The 25,710-nt window shown below is 36.2% G+C and overlaps 6 protein-coding genes across 7 annotated transcripts; 1 reads left to right on the top strand and 5 right to left on the bottom strand.

Annotated features, from left to right (window-relative positions):
- Positions 1-382: 382 nt before the first annotated feature.
- Positions 383-3,906, bottom strand: EMB2816 (Small nuclear ribonucleoprotein family protein). Its single transcript, XM_086673199.1, has 6 exons — positions 3,776-3,906; positions 3,277-3,347; positions 2,234-2,315; positions 1,622-1,693; positions 1,137-1,189; positions 383-650 (listed from the first exon to the last, which is right to left on the bottom strand). Exons 2-6 carry the CDS (start codon positions 3,277-3,279, stop codon positions 561-563), a joined length of 300 nt encoding a protein of 99 aa, XP_086529325.1. The 5' UTR covers positions 3,280-3,347; positions 3,776-3,906; the 3' UTR covers positions 383-560.
- Positions 3,907-4,047: 141 nt separating this feature from the next.
- Positions 4,048-6,819, top strand: LOC147545352 (protein gamma response 1). Its single transcript, XM_086673194.1, has 3 exons — positions 4,048-4,264; positions 4,964-5,796; positions 5,904-6,819. The coding sequence occupies exons 2-3, from the start codon at positions 4,980-4,982 to the stop codon at positions 6,737-6,739; spliced, it is 1,653 nt and encodes a 550-aa protein (XP_086529320.1). The 5' UTR covers positions 4,048-4,264; positions 4,964-4,979; the 3' UTR covers positions 6,740-6,819.
- A 136-nt stretch (positions 6,820-6,955) lies between these two features.
- On the bottom strand, positions 6,956-13,403 carry LOC147545351 (calcium-dependent protein kinase 20-like). Of its 2 annotated transcripts, XM_086673196.1 has the most exons (10): positions 13,077-13,403; positions 11,286-11,646; positions 10,514-11,059; positions 9,675-9,798; positions 9,422-9,565; positions 8,981-9,133; positions 8,777-8,892; positions 8,513-8,680; positions 7,836-8,066; positions 6,956-7,551 (listed from the first exon to the last, which is right to left on the bottom strand). In XM_086673196.1, exons 3-10 carry the CDS (start codon positions 11,021-11,023, stop codon positions 7,396-7,398), a joined length of 1,602 nt encoding a protein of 533 aa, XP_086529322.1. In that variant the 5' UTR covers positions 11,024-11,059; positions 11,286-11,646; positions 13,077-13,403; the 3' UTR covers positions 6,956-7,395. The 2 variants fall into 2 exon arrangements, with proteins under 2 accessions (XP_086529322.1, XP_086529321.1); XM_086673195.1 differs by lacking the exon at positions 13,077-13,403 and having other exon boundaries at positions 10,514-11,076; positions 11,286-12,546.
- Positions 13,404-13,463: 60 nt separating this feature from the next.
- On the bottom strand, positions 13,464-16,031 carry LOC147545350 (uncharacterized). The gene is made up of 3 exons (XM_086673197.1): positions 15,222-16,031; positions 14,325-14,656; positions 13,464-14,148 (listed from the first exon to the last, which is right to left on the bottom strand). Exons 1-3 carry the CDS (start codon positions 15,836-15,838, stop codon positions 13,646-13,648), a joined length of 1,452 nt encoding a protein of 483 aa, XP_086529323.1. The 5' UTR covers positions 15,839-16,031; the 3' UTR covers positions 13,464-13,645.
- Positions 16,032-16,090: 59 nt separating this feature from the next.
- LOC147545349 (polygalacturonase ADPG2-like) lies at positions 16,091-18,696 on the bottom strand. The gene is made up of 3 exons (XM_086673193.1): positions 17,758-18,696; positions 17,319-17,650; positions 16,091-16,727 (listed from the first exon to the last, which is right to left on the bottom strand). The coding sequence occupies exons 1-3, from the start codon at positions 18,330-18,332 to the stop codon at positions 16,213-16,215; spliced, it is 1,422 nt and encodes a 473-aa protein (XP_086529319.1). The 5' UTR covers positions 18,333-18,696; the 3' UTR covers positions 16,091-16,212.
- A 2,395-nt stretch (positions 18,697-21,091) lies between these two features.
- Positions 21,092-23,819, bottom strand: LOC147545348 (polygalacturonase ADPG2-like). The gene is made up of 3 exons (XM_086673192.1): positions 22,954-23,819; positions 22,512-22,843; positions 21,092-21,810 (listed from the first exon to the last, which is right to left on the bottom strand). Exons 1-3 carry the CDS (start codon positions 23,532-23,534, stop codon positions 21,284-21,286), a joined length of 1,440 nt encoding a protein of 479 aa, XP_086529318.1. The 5' UTR covers positions 23,535-23,819; the 3' UTR covers positions 21,092-21,283.
- Between the last annotated feature and the right edge of the window lie 1,891 nt (positions 23,820-25,710).

The raw sequence follows: 25,710 nt of genomic DNA, 5'->3' as shown, positions 1-25,710 counted from the left end.
GATCAATCCAGACGGATCAGTGGATCACTAGTCTGAATCGGTGTTAAATAGGAATAGTAATACAGTCTCTGTCCACTTTCCTACTTACAAAATAATTATTGAAGCCATGGGACTATAATTAAAAATAATTCTTTTAATCCTTCAAGTGCAAATGATCGTGTTGTTTCTTTTGTTCATCCAAAGGTAATTAATTCGTATTAAATCTCAAAATTTAAACAAACAAAAGTTAAAATTATTAAATCTCAAAATTTAATTAATTCGTATTAAACCTAAATGTTTCTCTCTTTTGGGCATGAACATGGATTTTTTTTTATCATATAATACCTTCTATATGATATCAATGATAAATCAAGAAACTCCAAATATATATCATTCTTGAATATGACAAAAAACATGTCCATTCATTCGTCCATCGATTAGTTTTAGTTATAAATCATCAATACACATTTCATAACATAAACCAAATTCACTTTCAAGAATCAGAAGAAGATACCCCATTAATCTACTTCATTACAGCACCTAGTACTTCACCAAATCTAATGATCATACAAGAGTATTTACTAAGCCCCATCTGGCTGGAGAAATGGGTTAGCGATCTCGTCAGTACCATCGGTTGGGGAAACAAGCATCACAGCAGTCCCCCTACAAACCTGTGAAGAGGCAGCCACGGGTTAGTCAGAAGCTAAACTTATATAATTATTGACAATCATCAGCTTTTTTGTTTTACTGGCACGAAAAATAATAATCTATCTAACACAACAGGACGGCATCTTTTTGTTTCTTGACAAAAGGGAAAGATTTATGCAATAAGGCCTCTAATGATCCCACATCAATTATCTAGATCTTTATATCAACTACCTTGATATGAGATATATGTATACACACCTAATGTGCTCGAAGGAATTGTCGGTGCTACAGACACGGGTTTACACCTACTGAGACAATAATGCTACCACAAAACTGCAGGATCCAGACAAGTGGTAATTCAATATGTTCTCAATGATAAAGCAGCAGATTACTAATTGCAGTCAGAGAAGAAACTATAGGTATTAAATAGAACATCCAATGGTGACCATTCAAAAGAAAGAAGAAAGGATGAAAGAAGCTAAACAAGATGATATCAGATAGGTTCATACTATTAAGCCAAGACGCCTTGTCTGATCTGTAGTCTTCAATGGATCATCTTGATCTGAAATACAATGACACTAATCATTAGTAGATAATATTTGAAGATAATTAGCAAAAAGACTCAACGAACATCAAAAGTAGGTTGTGCTGAACAGAAAAATGCGATTTTGGTCAAGTGAAAATGTTCACTAGAGCTCGTTTTATGAAGTTCGGAACACTTTAAACTTTGCAAATTTTGTCAAAAATATATTTGGTTGGCCAAATACATAATTGTTTTGTCAATTATATTGTTGACAAAAAAATCTATTTGGAAAAATTAAGTGTAAACAAGTTGTTTTCTCAGCTTCAAAGTTGAGAAGCCAACGACGATGTTGAAATGTGATGATATTTTGCAAGAAGAAAAAAGAACAGCATAGCTCAAACTTTTTGCATAAAAAAGAACATAGATTGGAGATAATCAACACCGTTCTATTTGTAAGTTTTGATGCCATACCTCTTATAAACTCAATAGCTTCATCAAGTACAAGGTTAAGCAACTGATCATATCCTTTCAGAGTTCCGGTAACTGTAAAGTTAACCAACACAGTCAGAATACAATATCTAATTTATTACGTACTGTCAGAAACCTAAGCTAATATTGCCTTACAGGATGTCTATGGAATAAAATGTGATAAATGAGACTAGAGGATGAGAAGTGTTTATCCTATGTGTGGAAGAAGCCGGCGAGCTGTAGTGACTCTAGTGAAGGTTGAAAAGATATTCAATATGGAGACCATAGGCCAAAGTCAGACCACTTGTTCAGTTATTCTGAACTTTTTTTTTTTATCATAAACTGAAGTTTTACTTTTAGCCATAATCGAAGTTCAATTTCACTTGTTTCGGTGCGACTTGATCCAAAGAGGAATCGAAATGGCAATCAACTGCTTAGTTGAGTAATAGATTCAATATTTTGTTCAACAGTTTCGTTTTCTTATAACCAATAGATAAGAAAATGTTCTATCACAAAAATAAAGACTGATGAGAAGTAATTTCACAGAAGCAACATGCTGTGTTTTAGTTGCTTTTGTTTCCAGGAAAATTTGAGTTTTAAAACATAACGACTCACCTTGTCTTCCACCTGTTAGTTTTACTTGCACACCCTTGTCAACAAACTTCGCGAGATCTAATACAGTTTCTTTACGGCCTGACTGAAACAACAAAGACAGAAAACAGTGTAAGCAGAAATTCATGGTACTGAATGTCAGCATATTTTCATCACCATCGACACCATCATCAATTTATTCTATGTTGACTCCACTTTGTCCCACATGTAGTTCACAGTTATAACAATTTTCATCAACTTTGTCTACGAGTTGGTAAGTAGAAGAACGACTATGTCATTGACTTGTTTGTACTCTTAAAATTCCGATTCACACCCGAGTATTCGAGTCACACGGCTGAGTCAGCTGAATCACTCGAGAAAACCCTAGACTCGGGAACTCGGCCCAGACTAGCCCCGAGTCCGAGTCAAATCACTCACCCGAGTTTATGTGCAAAGAAGACATAGACATGGTTGGTAAACACCTTGCGGTTATTTATATTTAGTCGAGCCAGGACTGTGTTGTTAGCATCCACCTAGGATATTAACAACACATTTGTACTCCATACTAGCAATCTACGATAGGTTTTAAAGGTGTTCTATGTTGGAAATGGTCTTTAATGCCGAACTAGTTCGTAGCTACGAACGAGTGTTTCTCTTATTTAGGAGGGAGATGCATTATCTCGTATTTTAGCTAAACATTTTTTGCTTCTGGTATAAGGAGATTTTCTTAAGAGACCGCTTAAAACAACTAAAGCTACAACCCCAGACTTGACCAGTGTCATGACCTGTGGAAGCAATGGTTCCATCTAACAAAAAGTAAATTCTTTATCTTCTCAATTTCTGTCTTTTCCACTTATTTTTTTGTCCTAGGGATTATTGACAAAGAATAACAAGAAACTCTTTAACGGTAAAGGTTCTGGAATCTAATAAAAAAGGCGTTTGCACTTTGCACATTGTTTTGGTAGATAAAATTTTCGATAACTAACTTGAACTAATCCTATGTATCACTAAGATGCAGTATCACAAACTAGTGAATCGTCATACAGAACGAATGAATGAATGATTACCATGTTCTTTAAGCAGCACTGATCACTGAGCCAGTAACTATATTTCCAACCTCACTAGTACCGATCGATACCTACAAATAATCAACACAAGGGCAAGTCAGTATACTTGTTAAAAATGGCGATAATCAAACCAATTAGCAATTCAGAGTTATACAACAGTTAGAAGGATCAAGCCAAATTATGTCTATGAAAAACCAGAATCATATAAATTTTGTGTAATCAAGAACATTAAACTAATTCATGACCTAACTTTCTAGAGTATCATAGTTTAAAACTTTTCAAGAAAAAATTAATCTAATTCCTATCTTAAACCTAACATTTTTTTCATGAATTTAAAGGACACCTATACCAAAACCGATATGAAACTTCCAAGTCCAAAAATCATCAATTATGTCTTTAGTATCAGCAAATCAAGTACTCTCTTCTATACATATTATCCAGTATCTTCTGCTACTGAAAGTGAAGAGAACAGAAGAAGAAGAAGGAATTATGAGAATACCTTCTAAGATCTTGGATTCTTCGGCTCGTTCACGGACTCTTTTACTTCCTGATCGTCTCTCTCTCTCTCTCTCTCTGTACTTCTGTAGTGGAGAAAGAAACGTAAACCCTAACCCCAGAAATCTAATGGTAAAATGATTCCTTTCTATAGGGAACCCCGTTTTTGCTCTGGCAATCAATACCAATTTTGTTTGACTGAAGTCAAAATAATTTTGACCAAATTTTATGTTTACCGCCCAAAAGAGCCATGGAGGGAAAAACAAGTTTCTTTTTGAGATTAGAGAGGGAAATCTTGAAAAGGCTTATTCAGTAAGACAGACAAATACCCTAGAGAGAGAGAGAGAGAGGGAGTTCATTGTGTGATTTGCATTTTTAGGTTTGAAGACATTTCTCTCTCTGGGATTTTCGTTTTCATCGGCAGGCAACAGCGATCTCGATGACGTTTTTGTTTCCACAAATTTGATCAAGTTAGGTCTTCCACACCCCAAAGGTTAGAGATTTTCACTGGCATTCTCTCTTTCCCTCAGTGTTACATATTTGAAAAACCCTCATTTTTGGAACAACATTATGATAGTTTTGCTCTTATTTGAATCCACCGTTTTTTCTTTGCTGATTAGTTGAAGGGTTTAATAAATAAGATAAATTGGGATATAGGGTTCCAAATTATGGTACCATTTCCAATTCCTGTATGTTTTTTAATCAAGGGTTAATCTTACTTATGCTCACTATCCAAATTAGGTTTACTGATTGGGAAAAGGGAAAAAGAAGAGAAAAACAAAGATAATGAGGAAGAAAATGATTTTGATTTGATCTTAATTATTTTGTGTGAAATTACTTCCATAACTTTCATTTTGTTCTTCTTCTTTTAAGAAAATTTTCTTCTACCTTTTCATGGTTGATTCAGCTCCATGTAATAGGAAAATTCATTTTCTACTGTAGTTTGAAGTATAAATTTTGGAACTTTTGGGATATTCAAAAACCTAAGTTTTCTACTAATCTGACTTCAAGAGATCTCAATTTCGTTTAAGTGGTATATATCGGAAAGGTCTGAATTGTTTGTTTTATGGATTAAGTACAATTCAGTTCTTTTGGGGGGATTTTCTCATTGATCAATTTTATCAATCATCATGGATCTCCCCTTGTTGGTAACTTGTCGGTGATGATGTTCTTAACTTTTGTGTTTGTGCAGTTCATTCGTCCGTTCAATGATGACGAAAAACCCAGAGACTTCTCCAAAGCTAGGGCATTTCATCGACAATCATGACATGAAGTCCTTTTCCGGGCTCAGCACTGTACTCGTGGCTACTATCCAAGAAGCGAAAGATAGGATTTCACAGATAGAATATATATTTTGCAGCCAGCTCTTCCCAACTTTTCAGGCTGAAACTAAGAACCTTCATAAGAAGTATATTGAAGCTAGGGTAGAAGCTGAAAATGAGTGGAGTGAGAAGGAAAATCGCTATTTAAGAGTAATAGAGGAGCTCCGGGTTGAAAAAATTATGGACCAGGATACCTTCAAATCTAAAGAGGATGTCTGGAGAAAGAAGGAAGACAGTCTCTTAATCCAAATAGATGAGCTTAAGCTTGAAAATCACAAGGTCCACACAGAAAACCAGCAATTGGTTGCTTCTCTTAAACAGGAGAATACAAAGTTAATGAATACGGAACAGTTATTGAATGAGTTTGGAATCGAGAGGAAACTTTTTCAGGGTAGAGTAGAAACTCTGGAGAAGAAGCATGAAGAGGCTAGTGAGCTTCAAGGGCAACTCAAGCGGATAACTGAAGAAATGGCTGAGGGAAAGAGATTACATGAAAAACTATTGCACCAGGTTGAATTGAAAGATTATGAGATGATGCTCCAGAAGAAGAAAAACAGAGACGTAGTCGACTCTTTTAAAAGGTTGAAATCACAATACAACTTCCTCCGTAACAAGTTTGGTGTTACTACTGAAAAGCCGAGCAACTTGATGGAAGATAATAGCTATTCATCGAGACCCTGTCAGATTCCAGGAACCTCCAATGGTAATGCTCTTACATTTATCTTTCGTTTACTTTATATGCAGTTCATCTCATGAGTTCAAGTTTCACGTAGAACCCTTTATCGAAAACTCTTATTTATTATAATATAGGTCCTGAAAATAGAGTACCAGAGACCTGTAAGATTAGCCCAAAGGCAGACGAACAGAAGGACGATATCGGTTTACATGGAAAAGTTAATTGTTACGAAGGAGGAACGCCAATTATTCAGAAGACAAGCCCCCATTCGACCATCAAATCTCCTACTTCCATATCTGCACATCATATTAAATCTCCTGTTAGTATAAAGGCCGAAGCATCGTCTAGTGAAAAGAAAACAACAATTATTCAGAAGGCAAGCCCCCATTCGATCATTAAATCTCCTACTTCCATATCTGCACACCATATCAAATCCCCTGTTAGTCTGAAGGCGGAAGCATCGTCTAGCGAAAAGAAAACAGGTTCTTGTTGGAGAGCTACCCGTTCTCGTGAAGAACCTGGGGGAGCAGACCCACATGATGATTTTCTGGACACTCCATTGGAGAATATTAGAGAAAACTTGATCAGAGATCCAAAAGCAGCAGAAGACCACCATCCAGTTCCACCTCCAAAAGACATGGAATTGGACAATTCAGATGAAGAAACACAGGATCTGAATGGAGAACCTCCTCCAAAGAAACCCATCTCGATTGGAAGGCCCGAAGACAGAGGTTTCAAGTATATAGAACCTGTTCGAAAGAAAGCTGATAGGGAGAATCTGAAAGGAATCGAATGCAAGCAATGCAAGAAGTTCTATGATGCTGTGCTTCCTAATGGAGATAAAAACAACGGCAATAATGGTAATTTTCGTTGTGAACATCTTGATGGTGTTTCTAGGCATAGGTATAGGTTTGTTCCTCCATCTACTCCTGAAGGGTTTTGGAATATTGGTTTTGATTCTGAAATCTAGACTTCAAAAGGAATTGCCTGTATTAAGAAGTACATTTGATTTGTTCTTAGTTCAATAAAGATTTTTTGTTTAGTCTGTAACTAACTAGTACTATGGTATCTAACCCTCAATTCCATCACATTAACCTCTGTCCATCTCGTAGCTGCGTGCCGATATAGACAGAAGTAGAAGCCTGCTTTTGGCTTGGACTTGAACATAAATCAATTTTTCAGGCAATTTTTGCGTAGAAACATATAAATATAGATATCAATTATATTATATTATATTTACATCCACAAATAAGAACAACTTTCTCATATTCACCTCAATACACTTGTTTCTCTGCAAAGTCACAAAACAAAAGAGATAAACATGGCAAATTTGTGAACAAATTTCAACATCGTCATCCCAACCATTCATTTCATATACTACTACTTATAAAGCAAGCATTGTTTGTGTCGTGATGACTGGGGATGCCACCATTGCCTGTGCCCGATCAGGAATTCAGGAGTAAGTGCCTCCCAGTCTTGAATACCCATCATCCTAGTCGTAGACAGTTAAAAGAACAAGAAAGAAAAGGAAAGAGAAAAACGTTGGGTACAGAAAGAATCGGGTAAAAAATAAAGATAAAACTGGAGAAATTATGTACTTTTTTTTTTTTAATGTGGTTGTTTCTTTTATCTACCCTCATTCTTGATCTGTAACGACCCATCTTTCATCAACTTTAAGCTCAGACTATTAAATCGCTCTCTTGAATATTGCCTTGATGCTTTTCTCCAATCAGTTCCAGCTTTCATCATTGTAGCAAATTCCTCATAACTTATGCGTCCGTCCTGCAAATGTGAAACGAAAACTAAGATGGGAAACAAAGCATATACATTTGAATAACAAAACTTAGAGAGAGAGATGGAGAGCAAAACGTGGTTAGTTATGAAATCAACTTTTCACAATGACAGAAGTTAGATGGGAAGAGTTTGCCAAGGTGATACGGGGCCCAAATCAAGTAGGTACATAATGTGTTTTTTCTAGTTTATGTAAGAGGATATATATATATATATATATATATATATATATGTGTGTGTGTATATACGAGGACATATCAACGAAAAGCACCAACCTTATCCGTGTCAACATCATGAATAATAGCATTGATAACTTCCTCATTGTTCGGATCCACTTCATCAGCCAAAGCTTCACGTAGCTCTTCTATCTCTATGTACCCGCTCTGGTTTTTATCAAAAAATTCAAATGCTTTGCGCAAGTGATCATCATTTCCAATCTTCCTAATATGAACTGCAAGTGCAATAAACTCTCCGTAGTCCAGTGTTCCATTTCGATCGACGTCAGCCTGATAAATCAGCATTCAGTTCACATCCAAAAATTGCAAACATTGATGAAGAATAAGAAAGTATTATATTACATTTAAGATGTGAAAAAACTATTCAGGAAAAGGACTACTATCGAACATGTGGTTGTAGCCAGTTGGTTGTGCATTCCTTCGAAATCAAGTCGTGGGTTCGAATCTTGAGGACCGCACTTTACCTTAAAGATTTATCTCGTATTGTACTAAATAAAGGACATCTAGCTGTAGTTTCACGGCCCAGCTAGGGTTCTTTCTGGTATCCTATTAAAGATTCTTTTTCATGGTGCTTTAGGATTTATTTCATGGCAGTTATGTGCTTATTCTATTATTATGATGTACCATGACATATGATGTGATCACACTTGCATAATGTAAGACATCCTTCAAATTTTGGTACCAGTATAAAAAATCTATTGAAAACTGTTACTCACAGCTTCCATTAGAATCTGAAGATCTGCATCGGCAATCTGATGACCAATTTTATGCAAACCAGCTTTCAGCTCCCCAAGGGTGATTTTGCCGTTTTTGTTAATATCCATCATATCAAAAGTGTCTCTTATGCCAGCCGCTTCCTCCGAGGACAAATGTGCAGCTACTACCTATAAAGACGAGAAATTCCGGAGCAAGTTACTTTCGTCAGTCGTAAACAAAAAATTTATAACTCAATCACATAAGTCAATATATTCCAGCCTTACTTGTAGAGCTCTCTTTTTGAGCTTGTTCATCACAGAGAATTGTTTGAGCCTTGCTTTAACAGTTTCACCCAAATTAACATTTGGAGCTTTCTTGGCGTTTAGTATCCAAGGATGTTCTGAGAAAAAACAGAAAATTCATTATCACGCTTAAATTTACATGAAACCAAGCATAAGAAATCTATTTAAATATAAATGAAGAGTTACCAAGTACTGCTTGAGCTGTAAGCCGCTTCTTTGGGTCGGGATCAAGCATTCCTCTGACCAAATCTTTCGCATTATCAGAAACTTTTGGCCAAGGGTCTCTTTTGAAATCTATAACTGACCGGATAATTGCTTGCGCAACTCCTTGTTCAGTTTCTGCACATAAGCCGAATGAATTTCGTAAACAACAATTCATCAAGGGTAGGGTAAAACCTCGAAAGAAAAGACTCTGAACTCATGTTTAAATTGGGATCAAGGATTCAAACATTACCCTTGTGGGTTTTAACTAGAAAGGTAGTACTTCCAAATCAAGTGAGGATAAGATACGAGGCGAGTAAAGGTCCAAATTGGTTTTCAAAATTCAAACTTCCAAGTCAAGATGGTCCATTGATGAGTTCGTGAGCCAAAAAATGATATAAGTCCTCGTGAAGTATAGAAACGTACCAGCCCAAAACGGAGGGACACCACAAAGTAAGATGTAAAGGATAACTCCAGCGCTCCAAACATCAACCTCTGGTCCATAATTCCGTTTAAGGACCTCTGGTGCCATGTAGTAAGGGCTGCCAACTATCTCAGTGAATTTCTCACCTGCAAAAATATTTAAGCACGAGTTTTGATTAAAAAGCCTGTATCTAATGAAGACTAGGACCCATATTTGTAAAGAAAATTAAACGCATTATTCAGTAGAGATCATTACCAGGCTTAAAAAATACAGATAAACCGAAGTCAATTGCTTTTAGAGCTGCTGTTTCTTTCTTGTTTGCAAACAAAAAATTCTCGGGTTTGAGGTCTCGATGAATAACTCCGTGTTCATGGCACATCTGAAATAGAGTACAATAAACTTTTAATGAGTATAAGTGATAATAGCAGTAATAATGATCATTAGCAGAACTGGTAAAACAACTTTAAATTTATACCCATGCAATCGAATTACAAGCAGTTAAAGCATATAAAACTTGGGTGCATTTTTAGGAAAGATACCAGCAACTGGAAAAGAAACAGTTTGAGAAAGAGTTGGAAAGGGAACAGAAGCGAGAATGAACGAATGAAAAAAGTCATAATTAAGACTTGCATAGTTAGCTATTCAAGGAAAAACTTTCCATGGAAACTAAACTAGCATTCCTTTACCACAAAGTACTCCGTGGAGTTGGGATAAATGATGCTTACGACAAATACTATTTCCCGTAGCTTGTCGTGTTAAAAAGACCAACCACTAAAGTTGGTCAACGGCCCAATAAATTTGGAGTTCATATTTATTAAGAACAAAATGAAGCAAACCATTTTGAGATATTTTGAGCTAGCGAATAGTGAAATACTCAAACTCTGGTATTGAATATCATTAATGAGATGCTGTTAGAGTTGTAACAATAAAATCAAGCAAAATATATCAAGCAAGCAATTAACCAGAAGCAAATCCATCCAACTCAAGCTAACAAGCTACCGAAAATCCGTAATGAGATCTAGGCGATAAATTAAATAAATTAGCCACAAAACCATAATATAATTCGGATAACATTATTACCCATATATCTTTACCTGAACAACTTCGACAATTGTACGAGTAACACCCGCAGCAGCTCGTTCCGTATAATGTCCCCTAGCAACGATCCGATCAAACAATTCACCTCCTTCACAAAGCTCCATAACAATATGTACCGAATGATCGTCTTCATACGTATCTTTAAGGGTAACAATATTAGGATGTTGAGGTAAATGCTTCATTATCTCAACCTCTCTCCTCACATCTTCAATATCAATATTTGTTCTAAGCTTCTTCTTAGAGATAGATTTACAAGCATAAACATCACCTGATTCTTTATCTGTACATAAATAAGTTATCCCAAATTCACCTCTACCAAGTTCTCTCCCTAATTCATATGTGATTCCTATATCACGACCTGTTGGATCTTTCAAAACAAAAAACTTATTTTCACCACCACCTCCTGTTCCATGATTCACAGAATAATCAATTGAAAATGGGTTTTGCTTTTTCTTCCCTTTTTTCTTCCCACCCGAAACTTCAGGAGTTCCACAACAATTACCCATCTGATCAAAAAGCTTCAAACTTTCAAATCTTCTGATCTAAAAAACCAGATCCCCTAATCAGAAAACAACAAAATCAAGTTTGGGTAGTTACCCAAAATAAGAATCAAAGATACAAAAAAGGGTGAAATCAAAATCAAGGAGAAGGTTGACTATTAGAGATTATATCACCAAAAATGGAAGGAAATGTCAAAAGTTTGAAGATGAGAGAAAAATACAAAGAAGAGATATTAAAAAGTAAGAGAATTTTAGGTATGAAACTTACCAAACATGGAGATTTATTAGTGATTTTATGGTCAAAGCTATCTCTCCTTGCCGGCGAGCCACCTTCCTCTCTTTTTCTCTTTCTTTGTTTCTCTCTCCTTGTATGTCTTGACGATTAAACAGAGAAAAAGAGAGAGAGAATAAACTCTCCTCTTTTCTCCCTCTTCTTTTCTTCTTTTTCCTCAATCGTGGAAAATGAACATACACTATTTCTCTAACAATAGAAATGGACGGTAATAGCCTTCAAACTACCTTACCAATTTTTTAGGCACCCACCCACTTCTTGTTTGGAGAAAGGGGTAAACTTACCTCTACCCAACTTTTTGTGTTGTTAGAATGTCTTGACCGAAAACCCATCCCCTCTTATTGAATCCCCTCTTGTTGTAGTGGTTAGACACGTACTCTGGAACCCGGAACGACCTTTAAGCTTCAGGTTAGACAATTATAAAGCTTATTCAATTCACAAATCTTGATGTATCTTTGTATTATTTCTTCGTGACGTATTAATGTCTTGTAATGATGACTCTTGTAATCCGTCTAAAAAAAACACCACCAAAGATTGAACGCCCCTTATGTTACCACCTTACCAAAGAGAGTTTCAAGATTTCATGCCATATGTGCAGTTTTATGGATATTTGTTTGTTCCATGTTCATCTATCGTGTTAGTCGTCGTAAAAATTTGTCTTCTACTTTTGATAAAATTGTAACGTTTGAGGTAATTCCTTAATAGTTATTAAAATTGAAGTTAAGTAGGTTGGTTTTTCTACGGACGAAATAAACACTTTTGAAAATGAAAGACTTAGATATGAAACTTCTTGTATTTACAAGTAAAAAGTTACGAGGGTGAATTGGTATTTCGTTTCAAAATTTGAACCGGAATGAGAGTTTTATTTGTGGCTAGTTTATTTATATACTTTGAGTTAATGTGTTTATTTACTTATTTAGTAAAATCATATCTTAAAACAAATTTTTTGTCTCAAATTCAAACTTATTCTTTTTCTTTGAAAATACATTTATTGTATACAAATTGTTTTAACATCATACTTTATTAGAATAGAAGAACACAAGAATTAGACACAAATTATATTCAGACTCTACACTCAGATTCTTATAAACACACACACCGCCTAGGGGAGAGAGAAAGAACCAGAGCATACCACTGAAGAAAAACTTTTACTCTTTTTTTTTTTGTTGAATTGAAGAAAAACTTTTACTCGAATTCCTTCTCCTTCTAAGCTAAGTAGTACTCAATTAACTTCCATTAACTTCAATTAACTTCCATGATTATAATTAGTGGGATTGAGTGAATTTAAGTATGATTGAATTAAATTGGATTGACTAAAGTGTAGGAGAGTTAGGGCAATCAAAAGGGGGAGGAAGGGTTCACATTGTGACACGCATCATATGTTTAAGTCACCCAAAATTGTATAGTAGTATAATGTATGAAGCCAAAAGGTAGGAAAGTCAACGGTCAAACATGGTGGGACTATATTCGGCAGCTAACCCTCTAGAAGGAGAATTGGTCATTTTGGGTGTCAACTACTTTTTTTTTTTGTTAAAGTTTATTCTTGGCCGGTTCGTGTATGTCTTAATAGGTACATGATTGATATCTCATGTGCCTACTTAAATCATCTTTTTAGTTGCTTTAGGGTGTAAACAATAGCCTATTTGAACGAATATGACAATTTTTATGTGAATTTAGTACATTCTTTTTTACTTTTTAAGTGAAAATTGGTGAAAGTGTCATGTGGCAAAGCATTTTTGGTTAAATATAAGATCAATCATCATCCACCTTCTTTCTCCCCGAACTTGGGCAAGTATTTTTGAGGAAGTCTCGTTCAAATATTTCGTTTTTCATTCCTTTTGTGCGGAAAATTTCATCAAATGCAAATTTCTGCAGATTGAGAAGAGACTACAAAGAAAGAATAAGCAGAAGAACACGATATAGACAAAGAGAAGAGAGAAGCAAATAAGAGAGGCAAACATGTTAAAGAGAGAACCCATAGGAGAGAGCCGTCACGGTGTCAAGACTCACGAGAGGAGGTCAAGCATTTGCAAAGATATATGGAGCGAAAAACAGAAAACTAGTCATGAACTATGAGACAAAACGAGAAATTGCCTGCAAAAGAATGTCTTAGAATGTGTGTAGTTTGAAAAACATTGTAATAATAGCTTGGAATTGTTTCAAACCATCTCAACTCATTTCTATCTTAACATATACATCCACATTCAACTAGTTATGAAAATGAAATGGTCTCACTTTTGTTCAAGTGGTAGTAGATTTATTCTGCTCTTTCCTTCATATCTAGCAAAGTTATTTAAATTGAAGAACAATCTATCTTTTTCAAATAATAAACAATCTTACAATGATTTCTGTGTGTCACTGATGAGGTCAGAACTGAACCCGTTCAAAGAAATCTTGTTCACAGTTGAAGATCTGAACTCCAATGGGTTATTCCAACCTCTTTGTCGAATATCCGACCACTTCATATTCATGTTTTCAATCTCTAAACCCTCAATATGCTCCATCATAATACCAGCTGTGTTATGATTTACAAGTCCTGAGCATCCTGGTCGATAATCGATCAACCCATCCTCAAATTTCGTCCATCTACTGTAGGAAAGATTAACATTTATGAACTTCAAGTTGTTTAGGATTCCTTCACTTGACCCAGATAAGAACATTCCGTTTTCTGAATTCGCCGAAATGTTAATGAAGTTTAGATTAGAGATAGAACCCACTCTCGAATTTGAGTCTCTTGGGCAACTTGTTATGTAAATCGGCTCTGCTCTTCCCCACCACGAAGGATCGTAATACCTCGTGCTGATATTTATGTTTGAAAATGTTATATCACTTGCATTTCCTGCACCAAGTTAGTCATGTTATTAGCCAGGCCAAGCCCGTCATGAGACCAACCACCCCTCGCCTGGCCTGGCTCGGGCCGATTGACACATGTAAATCCATTGCTCACATAAAATCCCTCTTTAAATCGTAAAACTAGATACACTATATGCAAATTCAAGGAGTACATGTAATTACCTCCATCACGTAGTTGGAATGCAAGCCCTCGGTGAGAATCGACGATGGTGATGTTGTCAAATAAGAAACCTCTGAAATCAAAGAAACTAGCACTACCAAGTTTGATGGCAGAAGATTTTGTTCGAATCCAAGAGTTTGTGACAGTCAAGTTATATACAGGACCTGTGGATGTTTTTGGACAGATAGCATCATCACCTGTGTTGATTCTACATCTTGTAATGAATGTATTGTTAGAATCTTCAATATCGATTCCGTCGTTATTTGGGATATTAAAATCACCATCTATTGATATACCATCAATCAATGTGTTTTCAGACCTCACTATGTGCAAGCTGCAAACATAAGATTGGGTTTTTAGACAATATATATGTTGCCATTGATTATGTCGATTTCTCTTCTTAAAGATGACAGATGACATATTTTGTATGTGAGGCGGTGAGCTTGACAATATATATAAAATCGAAAACAGGGACAAAACAAAAGGAAAGAGAATAGAGCTACAGAAACCCTCTTAGTGACAGTAAGATCTGTCAAGCAACTCATCGATGATTATGCTCGAACTTAGACTTCAAACTAGTTCGCCACAAATTTCATTTTGTCACAAGTTTACCGATTCTTTATCTTTGTCATAGTTATTATCTTCACTTCCAAGTTTTAAGGACAGATACTCATTATATTATTGGTTCGAGTTTATGGGTGGCCGTAATCTTTCTAGCGAGGTTGTAGCTTTTAGGGAATGTTTCATCTATACTCAACCTATTGCGTAAACTTCGTGTACCTAAAATCGATTCAGATGAGTCAAACATCATTAGTTAGAAACAAACATTCTAAACATGATTCAACTTGGGTCTTGAAATGATATTTCATATCTGAGTCAGAAAGAAAACAAATACTCACCACCAGTAAGCGGGATCTCTGAAATGGACATCCAAAACCCTAATGTCACGACAATCAAGAAATCCAACAAGCCTCGGCCTACACTCATCTCCATCGCAAGCTCCGGTACGATTCCAGCTAACCATCACGTTCTTCCGATCATTTAACTTCTCCACAAATTTCCTACCCTGACCGTCGATTATTCCTTTCCCCACTATCCCAACCTCCGTCGCGTTCTCCGCCACCACCACGTACCACCTCCGTGACTCCACCGGATAATCGCCCAACTTCGTTCCCCCATAAATAGTTGCCTTCTCTTTTACATCCAAAACCACCCCTGATCTTAAGTAAATTGTAGCCGTCAAGTAATCCCCCGCCGGAAATACAACAAACCCTCCGCCGGCGGAATAACAAGCATCAATTGCTGCCTGAATCTGTAGAGTATCGTAGTGTATACCGTCCCCGACTGCACCGTAGTCAGTGACGGAGAAATTCAGTGGGGACCGGGGAAATATTGCCGTAGTAATTGAGGCCGATGATGATGATGTGGTAGATTCTGATTGGTGGTAGACGGATAAGAAAAAGAAGATGAGAAAAAGAAGAGTGAATCGGAAAAGAAGAGGATCATCGTCGGCCATTTATTTTGTTGGTCGGAGTATACTATTGTAACAGTTCAATCTAGTCGATTTAAGAATTGAAAGGCATATGGATATGTTATAGGTCATAGTCACATCTTCCAAAGTCTCCGTGCTAATATATTAAATTATTAGACCATCATGATAATATTAAAATAATAAACGTCTACTAATTATCAGATGAGATAATAGTTCGATCTCGGTAAAGTCTGCATTTTGCTACATAAATATAAAATATGTAAGAGAAGCGATGTACATAGCTAAACATTTAGATTTTTTTTCCTCTCAATTTTCTCAGTATAATCACAGAACAAGGACAATATGAACTACAGTAATTAAAAATAACAACAGAATTTATTACATTCATTCATTTGTCTTTAGATTAAAGGGGAAATTAGGGCAGAACTGAAACCAAGCACGGAAATGTCATTCACATTTGAAGGACTAAATTCCAAAGCATTTTTCCATTCTTTCAAGTGACCATTTTGATACCATCTCATGTTCATATTTTTAATCTCTAATCCATCAACATATTCCAGTCTAATCCCAGCTTTGTTATTCACAAGATTTCTACTCTTTTCGGTTTTGTCGGAGTCTGGTATATGATCAATCATATAATACATGGAACGATTAAAACCAGTATAAGTAAAATTCACGTTGATGAACTTCAAGTTTCTTAGAATTCCTTCACTTGAACCAGATAACACCGATCCATATTCTGTATAAGAGTCTATGTTAATGAATTTAAGGTTTGAAATGGAACCCACTTTCGAATTCGATCCTCGGGGGCGAGTTATTACATGAATTGGTTCGAACCTTCCCCACCATCTCAAATAGGTGTACTGTTTTTTGTTTAAATTTATATTTGAGAAAATTATCTCACTGGCACTTCCTGCATTGAAGTTTAATAAGTAGACAATTTAGTGACAAAGAATTTCGAAATGTTTAGTGAAACAACAACGTTACATGCCCGGAAATGGCTCGAGCAGGAAAGATTGTTGACGTTATGATAAAATTTTTGCCTTCTCGGTCCATATTATTGCCGGGCCTAATGACGTTTCCCTTGGTGAAAGGGTAAGCAGATTTAATGTTTAGGTCATGATTTTTGTTTTTATGAGTTTGGGTCATGAACTCACGTTTAACAGTTAAGTTGATGTTAATCTTTAACTACTGTTGGTTTTGTAGTCCAAACCCATAGCCTAGAACAATTTTGTGATTCATTTGCAAATTATCTTTGTTCATCTAGTTTAGATTTTTCTGCAAACGAATCGTGAAAATGTTTCAGATGTTGAGTTTAGGTCACAAAATTAGGTGCAGTGAAAATTTAGACTCAACTTAACAGTCAAACGCGAGTCCATAATCCAAAGATTCCAAACTCAAAAGGAAAAATAAAAAGTCCCGACCTAAGCCTAATCTCAGTAACTATTTCACAAAATAAACTTCAAAGTTTTAAAAACTTCATTAAGCTTTTCTATGATAGTACCTTGATCGCGTATCTCCAGTGAAACCCCACGATGACAATCTTCAATGGTGATATTATTAAATACAAGATGTTTGATATCGTAGGAAGAACCAGGACCAAGTTTGATTGCAGAAGATCTACTACGTATATACGTATGAGTGACAGTTACATTGTATATTGGACCTGTATGAGTTTCTAGAGTTATAGCATTTCCAGCATTTTCAATCCAACCATTTGAGATAATTGTGTTATTTGAATCCTCTATCCTTATACCATGGTAATTTTGGATTTCAAAAAATCCTTCATTTGTTACCCAATCAAGTATGGTGTTTTCACATCTCACTATGTTCAAGCTGCAACACAGACAAAGTTAGAGAGATATTTTTTTAAATGCTGAGAGATACACATGTTACCACCCAACTAGTCAGAGAGACAGTAAGAGAGAGAGAGAGAGACGTACTTCCAGTAAGCAGGAATCCGCATCTGGATGCCCTGAAGTGTTACATTACTAGAATCAAAGAATCCAACAAGCTTAGGTCTGCAATTAAGACCAGAACAAGCACCAGTTGTATTCCAACTAACCATCACATGCTCTCTTTTATCCATTTTTTTCACAAATTTTAGACCTTGTCCATCTATTGTTCCACCCACAATTCCAACATTACTCACATTCTCACCCAAAACAAGGTACCATCTCTCTGACTCAGATGGATAATCACCCAAATTGGTACCTCCTAAAATAGAGGATTCCTCTTCCATATTTAAGACTACCCCTGATCTTAGGTATATTGTCCCTGTCAAATAATTCCCGGTCGGAAATCTGACATGTCCCCCGCCGGCTGCATGACAAGCTTCAATAGCTGCTTGAATGTGGCGGGTATCATAGTGTTTTCCGTCACCGACGGCACCGTAGTCGGTGACGGAGAAGTTGGTGGGTTTATGTTGAGTTAAGGCTTGTGGTTTCAGAGATGAGAGAAAGGAGAGGATGAGAAATGCTGTGAGTGTTCTCATGGAAAGAAGAAGAAGATGAACCATTTTTTGTTCTTAATTTTCCCTGCCTACCTAGCTCCCATGGTGATCTTATTCTTTTATAGGAAGGCGAAATTATTGGGTCATTCTAATTTAGCTTCCAACAAGTGACCAATTCGTCTCTTTGGCCCAAAGGACTTTCAAAAAAAGGGATTTCCCCTTCTCTGCAGTAGAATTTGCTGGGTGGTTTTGGGTCTCTCTTACCTTACCCTAAAAGTTAGCTCAATAAATAAAATTTCTCCCCACTTATGAATTTTGCCAATGTCCCTTCCAAAACTAATGTGGGATTATCTCAACAGAATTTTCTCTTGCGAATAAGACTTGAGGATAGACTCGTATTAGGTCAGATGAGTATACAGAAATGAGTGGCGATCTACTTTAGATTTGTTTGTATTAGTATATGATGAGTGAGTAGTGTCAAAATGTGAATGTGGTCTTTAACATTTGTGCCCTAAATTCATCATGCTTTTTCCCAAATTGTAACAGTAGTTGATAACTATCACTTTTTCCTTGTTTTGAATCAAGTAGAACAAACACAACTGGCAAAGATAATGCTCAATTAGGATGATGCTCTAGGAAATTTTATTTTTAGACAATAATATCCTCCTTTCTTCCATTTCAACTCAGAAAGACAAATCTACATAGGAACGAGGCGTCTGAGAGAGCTTCAAAATTTTCTATACGTTAGAAAATGTATATTTTTTTTGAAGCATTGTCTAGGTTTTCTTTTTCGTCCAAAAAATTTCACTAAAAACCTAGCTCTTCCAAGGGCATGTAGTTTGGTGTACAAAAAGTCCGATTCTTTTATCCGTCTCATAATCTAATGGTATGGGCATATCACTATATTCAGCATATGCAATAGGGGTTCTACTATTTAAGGGTTTCGTCAATACTGCAGATTCGATTGTTAGGTGTAATAATGTGTAAGTTCAGAATTCTCAATCCTAAACTTTAATATGGAAGGTGACATACAGAATTTGGTTCTCATTTTCTCATTCCTTCCCCAGATTCCCACTCAATAAACACTGATTGTGACAATCTGAAAAATGGTGAGGTTTATTTAAAAAGTAGCCTGAGATTAGACAGACCATTTGGGCAGATCTGGGGACATCTTTTTCCTCATTTACTATCATCAACTTTGATCTCCTACCAAAAAACTGCATCTTTTATCTTCTTGGCCATAGCTAACAATTACACGTTACACTACAACTTGAACTATATCTGCGCCTTCGGTAGAAGAAATGTAAGAAACAATGACCCTGCCTGCAGACTTGAGACTATAGAATTTGCAAAATGGGAAGATAAATATTGAGCGTTAAGTTTGACTAACAAAAATATGTTCCTAACAGTTAAATTGAAATTGACTTGAAATTTTAAAGGGAAATTATATACCCACGCATAAGTTCCTTATACTCTCGTACCATTTTTGCCTAATTTTGACCAAATACTCAGTAGAAAAAATTCGTGTTTCTCTCTATCCGAGTTCGGTTTTTCCCTCTTTCTATATCCTTTCTAAACCAGAAAAAGAAAGAATAGTGTTGGTGGATTCCACTAGTTTGTTTCTATCAAGTCCTTTAAAATTTCGGTAACCAATTACTGTAACGGTAAGTTAACTCGTCGGCAAGATGCTATTTAAGGCCTTTAAGGTTTTGGTAGCATCATACTGACGATTTTACTTAAGATTTCATCAGTAGGTTACACTATATTCTTGTACCACAACTTAGAACGCACATTATATTCTCACATGCCCCATCATGTGTGGCGTGGTTAGCCTAACACGTGTTTTTTTCGGGCGACGTGGAGCACGTGTGGCTCTAAGCCTATCACGTATGACCTAGCGCTCATACCATGATAAATTTGTGGTCATCCAACTCAAAACTAATTGGGAATGAGTGGAGAAGACTTATACATTATATTCTTGGTTGCTAGTTACCCTGTCTTTCTTGTGAGACTATTATCACAGTGATATGGGTATATAGATGGGTGTTTTTTTTGAATAAGATGATTGAATTAAGAGGAAAAGGGAAAGGAATGTACAAGCCTAAAAGGCGAAAACGACGACAGGGGAGACAAAGCCCACAAGCCGACACACCAATAGAAAAAAACAAAAAACAAGAAACAAGACCCGACAATAGCGAGATTACATCGATGAAATAAACGCCCCCCAATTCCCCACTATGTCCGAAAACGATCTATATTTAGCCCTTGGAATGTTTCGGTTCCAATGAAACACAAAACATTTAGCTGAAAAAATTACATCTTCCACAGTCCCTGTCTTGTCGGAGAAAATTATTGAATTCCTAGAATTCCATATTGCCCAAAGAATAGCCTTAGGGATCATGTTTATGATCGGATTTCTCCCTTTATACCCTCCCCAAGCAGCCAAGAGATTTGAAACTGAAGCTGGGGTAACCCACGATACCCCCAACGAGACAATGAAATACCGCCATACATTGTAGGATATATCGCAGTGAATAAAAAAGTGCGAACTTGATTCCTCATCTTTCTTGCACATAATCGAGTGAATAACAGTTATAGTGTTTATAGAATTTCACAATATTCATTGTAAGACTAGTGCTACTTTAAATTGGTTAGGCAGAGCTTGATTAAATATATGTTAGAATTCTGCATCTATCTCTATCATACAGTTGGCAAACTTCACAACCCATTTTGATTAGGCGGTCTACATTCTTCCAAGTGTAAGTGTTCTCACACCTTCCCTTTGATACCATGTTAATTTTGTGATAATTTAATTTAAAAGCTGATTGGCAATGAGTAAAGAAGACTAAGACATTGTATTCTTGGTTACTTAGATCACTCTTCTCCTATGTGAGACTATTCTCACAGATGCGAGAACAGAGTAGTTTAGGGCAATATAATTTCCATTAACCCAAAGATGACACATAGTAGTAATAAAGATAACAACAGCCAAATTGATTACATTCATGCATTTGTCTTCAGACTTGAGGGGTAATAAGAGCAGAACTGAAACCAAGCAGGGAAATGTCATTCACATTTGAAGGACTTAACTCCAAAGCATTTCTCCATTCTTTCAAGTGACCATTGGCATTTTGATACCATCTCATGTTCATATTATCAATCTCTAATCCATCAACATATTCCATTCTAATTCCAGCTCTGTTATTCACAAGATTTGGACCCTTTTCGCTTTCGCCTGAATCTGGTGTATGATCAGTCATAGAATCCTCCGAACGATTAAAACCAGTATAAGTAAAATTCACATTAATGAACTTCAAGTTTCTCAGAATTCCTTCACTCGAACCAGATAACACTGATCCATATTCTGTATAAGAGTCTATGTTAATGAATTGAAGGTTAGAAACAGAACCCACTTTTGAATTTGATCCCCGGGTGCGAGTTATTACATGAATCGGTTCGAATCTTCCCCACCATCCCAAATACGTGTCAAATTCGTCTCTTTTGTTTATATTTATATTTGAGAAAATGATATCATTTGCACTTCCTGCATTGAAGTTTAATAAATTAGTGCCATAGAATTTTAAAATGTTTAAAACTATGCTACATGACGAGAAATGGCTCTCGCAGGCAAAGAGAAATTCTATTCATCCCTCCATTTTAGTCCCTCTCTCAGCCCTCCCTCAATGTGGCGACATATCACTTGAGTGTGGAGCAATTGAAGAGAGAATGGTGAGAAAATATACCCAAGGATATGTCGCCACATCAGCGGAGGGCTGGGAGAGGGATCAAAATGGAGGGGTGAATAGAATTTTTGGCAGGCAAAACTGCTGACGACATGGGAAAATTTTGCCTACGCCGCCCATTTATGTTTAGGACATGATATTTGTTTTTGTAAGTCTCGGTCGTCAATTCACGTTTAACAGTTAAGTTGACGTCAATTTTAACTACTATATTGTTTTTGCCAACCAAAGCCATCGCCTACAACATTTCTACAAATCATTTGCAAATTATCTATGCTCTTCTAGTTTGGATTTTTTTTGCAAACAAGTCCAGAAAGTGTTCTAGATGGTGAGTTTGGTCACATACGTAGGTGTAGTGCAAAATCATCAACAGTCAAACGTGAGCCCGTAATCCAAAGATTCCAAACTCAAACCGAAAAACAAAATGTCCCGACCTAAGCCAAAACTATGTAACTATTTCACAAAATAAACTTCAAAATTTTAAGAATTTTATTTAAAAAAGTACCTTGATCGCGTATATCCAGTGAGAATCCACGATGACAATCATCAATGGTGATATTATCAAATAGTAGATGTTTAATATCGTAGGAAGAACCTGGACCAAGTTTGATTGCAGAAGATCTAGTACGCATATATGTTTGAGTAACAGTTACATTATATATTGGACCTGTACGAGTTTCTAGAGTTATAGCATTTCCAGCATTTTCAATCCAACCATTCGAGATAATTGTGTTATTTGAATCCTCTATTCGTATACCATGGTAGTTTTGGATTACAAAAAATCCTTCATTTATTACCCCATCGAGTACGGTGTTTTTACATCTCACTATGTTCAAGCTGCAATATAGACAAAGTTAGAGCGAGTTTTTTTTTTTAAATGTGGACAGATACACATGTTACCACCCAACGAGAGAGAAAGTAAAAGAAAGAGAGAGAGAGAGACGTACTTCCAGTAAGCAGGTTGTCGCATCTCGACGTAACGAATTGTTATATTACTAGAATCAAAGAATCCAACAAGCTTAGGTCTGCAATTAAGACCAGAACAAGCACCAGTTGTGTTCCAACTAACCATCACATTCTCTCTTTTATCCATTTTTTTCACAAATTTTGGACCTTGCCCATCTATTGTTCCACCCCCCATTATTCCAACATTACTCACATTCTCACCCAACACAAGGTACCATCTCTGTGACTCAGATGGATAATCCCCCAATTTGAGACCTGCTAATATATTGGACTTCTCTTCAATATTTAGGACTACCCCTGATCTTAGGTATATTGTCCCTGTCAGATAATCTCCGGTTGGAAATCTGACATGTCCACCGCCCGCTGCATGACAAGCTTCAATAGCTGCTTGAATGTGGCGGGTGTCATAGTGTTTTCCGTCGCCGACTGCACCGTAGTCTGTGACAGAGAAGGTGATGGGCTTGTGTTGAGTTGATGAAGCTTGTGGGTTAAGAGACGAGAGAAAGGAGAGGAGGAGAAATGCTGTGAGTGTTCTCATGGAAAGAAGAAGAAGATGTGCCATTTTTTGTTCTTAACTTCCCCTGTCTACCTAGCTTCATGATGATCTTATTCTTTTATTTATAGGAAGTGCAAATTATTGGGCTCAGTCTCATTTAGCTTTCAACAAATGACCAACTCGTCCAATTGGCCCCGAAAATAAGAAACACATGAACTCCGAAAAAGGGATCCCTTTCTCTGTAGTGAAATTTGTTGAGTGGTCTTGCGCCTTTCTTACCCTTAAGCTAGTTCAAGAAGTAAGATTTCCCTACACTTGTAAATTTAGCCACTGTCCCTTCCGAAAATTGACTCAGATTAGGTCAGATGAGTATACAGAAATAAGTGGTGATCTACTTTAGATTTGTTTGTATTAGTATATGATGAGTGAGTAATACCAAAGTGTGAGTAGTGTCAAAATGTGAGTATGGTTTTTAACATTTGTGCCCTAAATTCATCATGCTTTTTCCCAAATTGTAACAGTAGTTGATAAGTATTACTTTTTTTCCTTGTTTTGATTCAAGTAGAACAAGCACAACTGTCCAAGATAATGCTCAATTAGGATAATCATCCTCTAGGAAGTTTTACTTTTGGACAATAATATCCTCAATGTTCTATGAATTACCGGAGGTTAATTTGAACGGTCTAAGTGCAAGAGCAGATTTACACTAGAGCTAGACGGATAATGTGTATTATGTAACTAAGTAGCTGTGATTGAAGCATAGTGTGCCACTAAAATGCCCTAGAACTCCATAAACACTCAATTACTTTTAGAAATTAGTTATAAATCAAATATTATTCTTTAGATTTCTTCACTACTACTAAAGATAGCACAAACTTAACTTAATCATGACATCATACAACAGCTTCTCGATCCCGTAGTCTAGAATAGTTAGTGAACAAACTTTAGCACTATACAAAGTAACAAAATGTGGCTTATGTACAACAAAAACTATCCACTCCAACCGATGCTTCTGTGATGTACCTTAAGGGCATATCATAGTCTACTCTCATTGATTTTACTAATTCCAAAATTTTAATAATTTAAAGAAAATAATTAGTTCAACATTTGCCATTCAATCAAAAGTTAAGAAACACAAACTTCTTTGTAGAAAGTGACATGTTATTGGTTCTTATCTTCCAATGCTATCCCACTCAAGAATTGGCAGCAGGTGTAAATAAAAGTGGCCTAATATTAGACAAACCATTTGGGTAGATCAATAGGCCCATCTTTTTCCTCATTTACTATCCTCTATTGGAATCTTACGGTTCAATGTAAAACTGAGGGCCTTCTTCAAAAATATTTTATATTCAAGTATGTGAGACATACTAAAATTTGAGAACAACATTAGGAATGTTGAAACAATCAAAGAACTGACTCAATAAAAGGACACTGATGAAGGTAAAATAATTTGGGCATCGAAGTTTATTGTAATAGATAAAGAAGATGATAGGATTCGTTCAAGAGGATCTTGAAGACGTCTAACTAGAAATACTCTTTGAGAGAAATTTTACCTATCTCTCATGGCACACTGCTTAGCAAGATTTCGAATCTGAAAAGGCCCAGATGAGCAAAAGCACACGTGAGAGAAACACTTGTGTTTTGAAGCATGAGATCGATCATGGAGATGATTGACATTTACCTAAACATCTAGAAATATTTGGAGTATTAGATGCCGTCGCCCATAAGTTTCAAAATAGACACTTTGAAATACTATACAGAGAGCGTCCTTGGATGCTGAGAGCGTCTAGGAGAAAAACTCTAAAAGCATAGGTTGAAGAAAGTCATAAAATGCAATCTTCCGAAAATAAAGATATGAAAAGGGAAGAACAACCGGATGAAAAAAGTTTTTTGCTGGAAGTTGTTGCAAACTCTACTAAGAAAGGAAAGTAAATTTAGAACTTAGGAAGTACTAATTTCAGTTTGAAAAACTGATATCATCATAAAAGTTGATGAAAGCGTTCCTCAACGAGATAATAAACAAAGTGAAAAATGAACCGAATCCACATCTAAACTGTCACCTTAGAACAAACATGGAAGAAGTACGAATCTAAGGAATTAGGGTCATAGGAAAATGTCCTGAAAGACTCGTAAAGTTGAGCACGTAAAGGAGTTTACGTGGGGTACTCACCTCTTACGAACTCTTGTTAACCTAAAATAAAATTAGTTTATTTCGTCATCTAAATTTTGTTTAGAATTTAGA

This window comes from Eschscholzia californica, unplaced genomic scaffold (genome assembly GCF_041429995.1).
Source record: "Eschscholzia californica isolate CP2 unplaced genomic scaffold, dmEscCali1.0.p SCAF_4, whole genome shotgun sequence".
NCBI lineage: Eukaryota > Viridiplantae > Streptophyta > Magnoliopsida > Ranunculales > Papaveraceae > Eschscholzia > Eschscholzia californica.
Note: the sequence above shows the minus strand (reverse complement) of the source record. Positions and strands in the feature narration are given on the sequence as shown.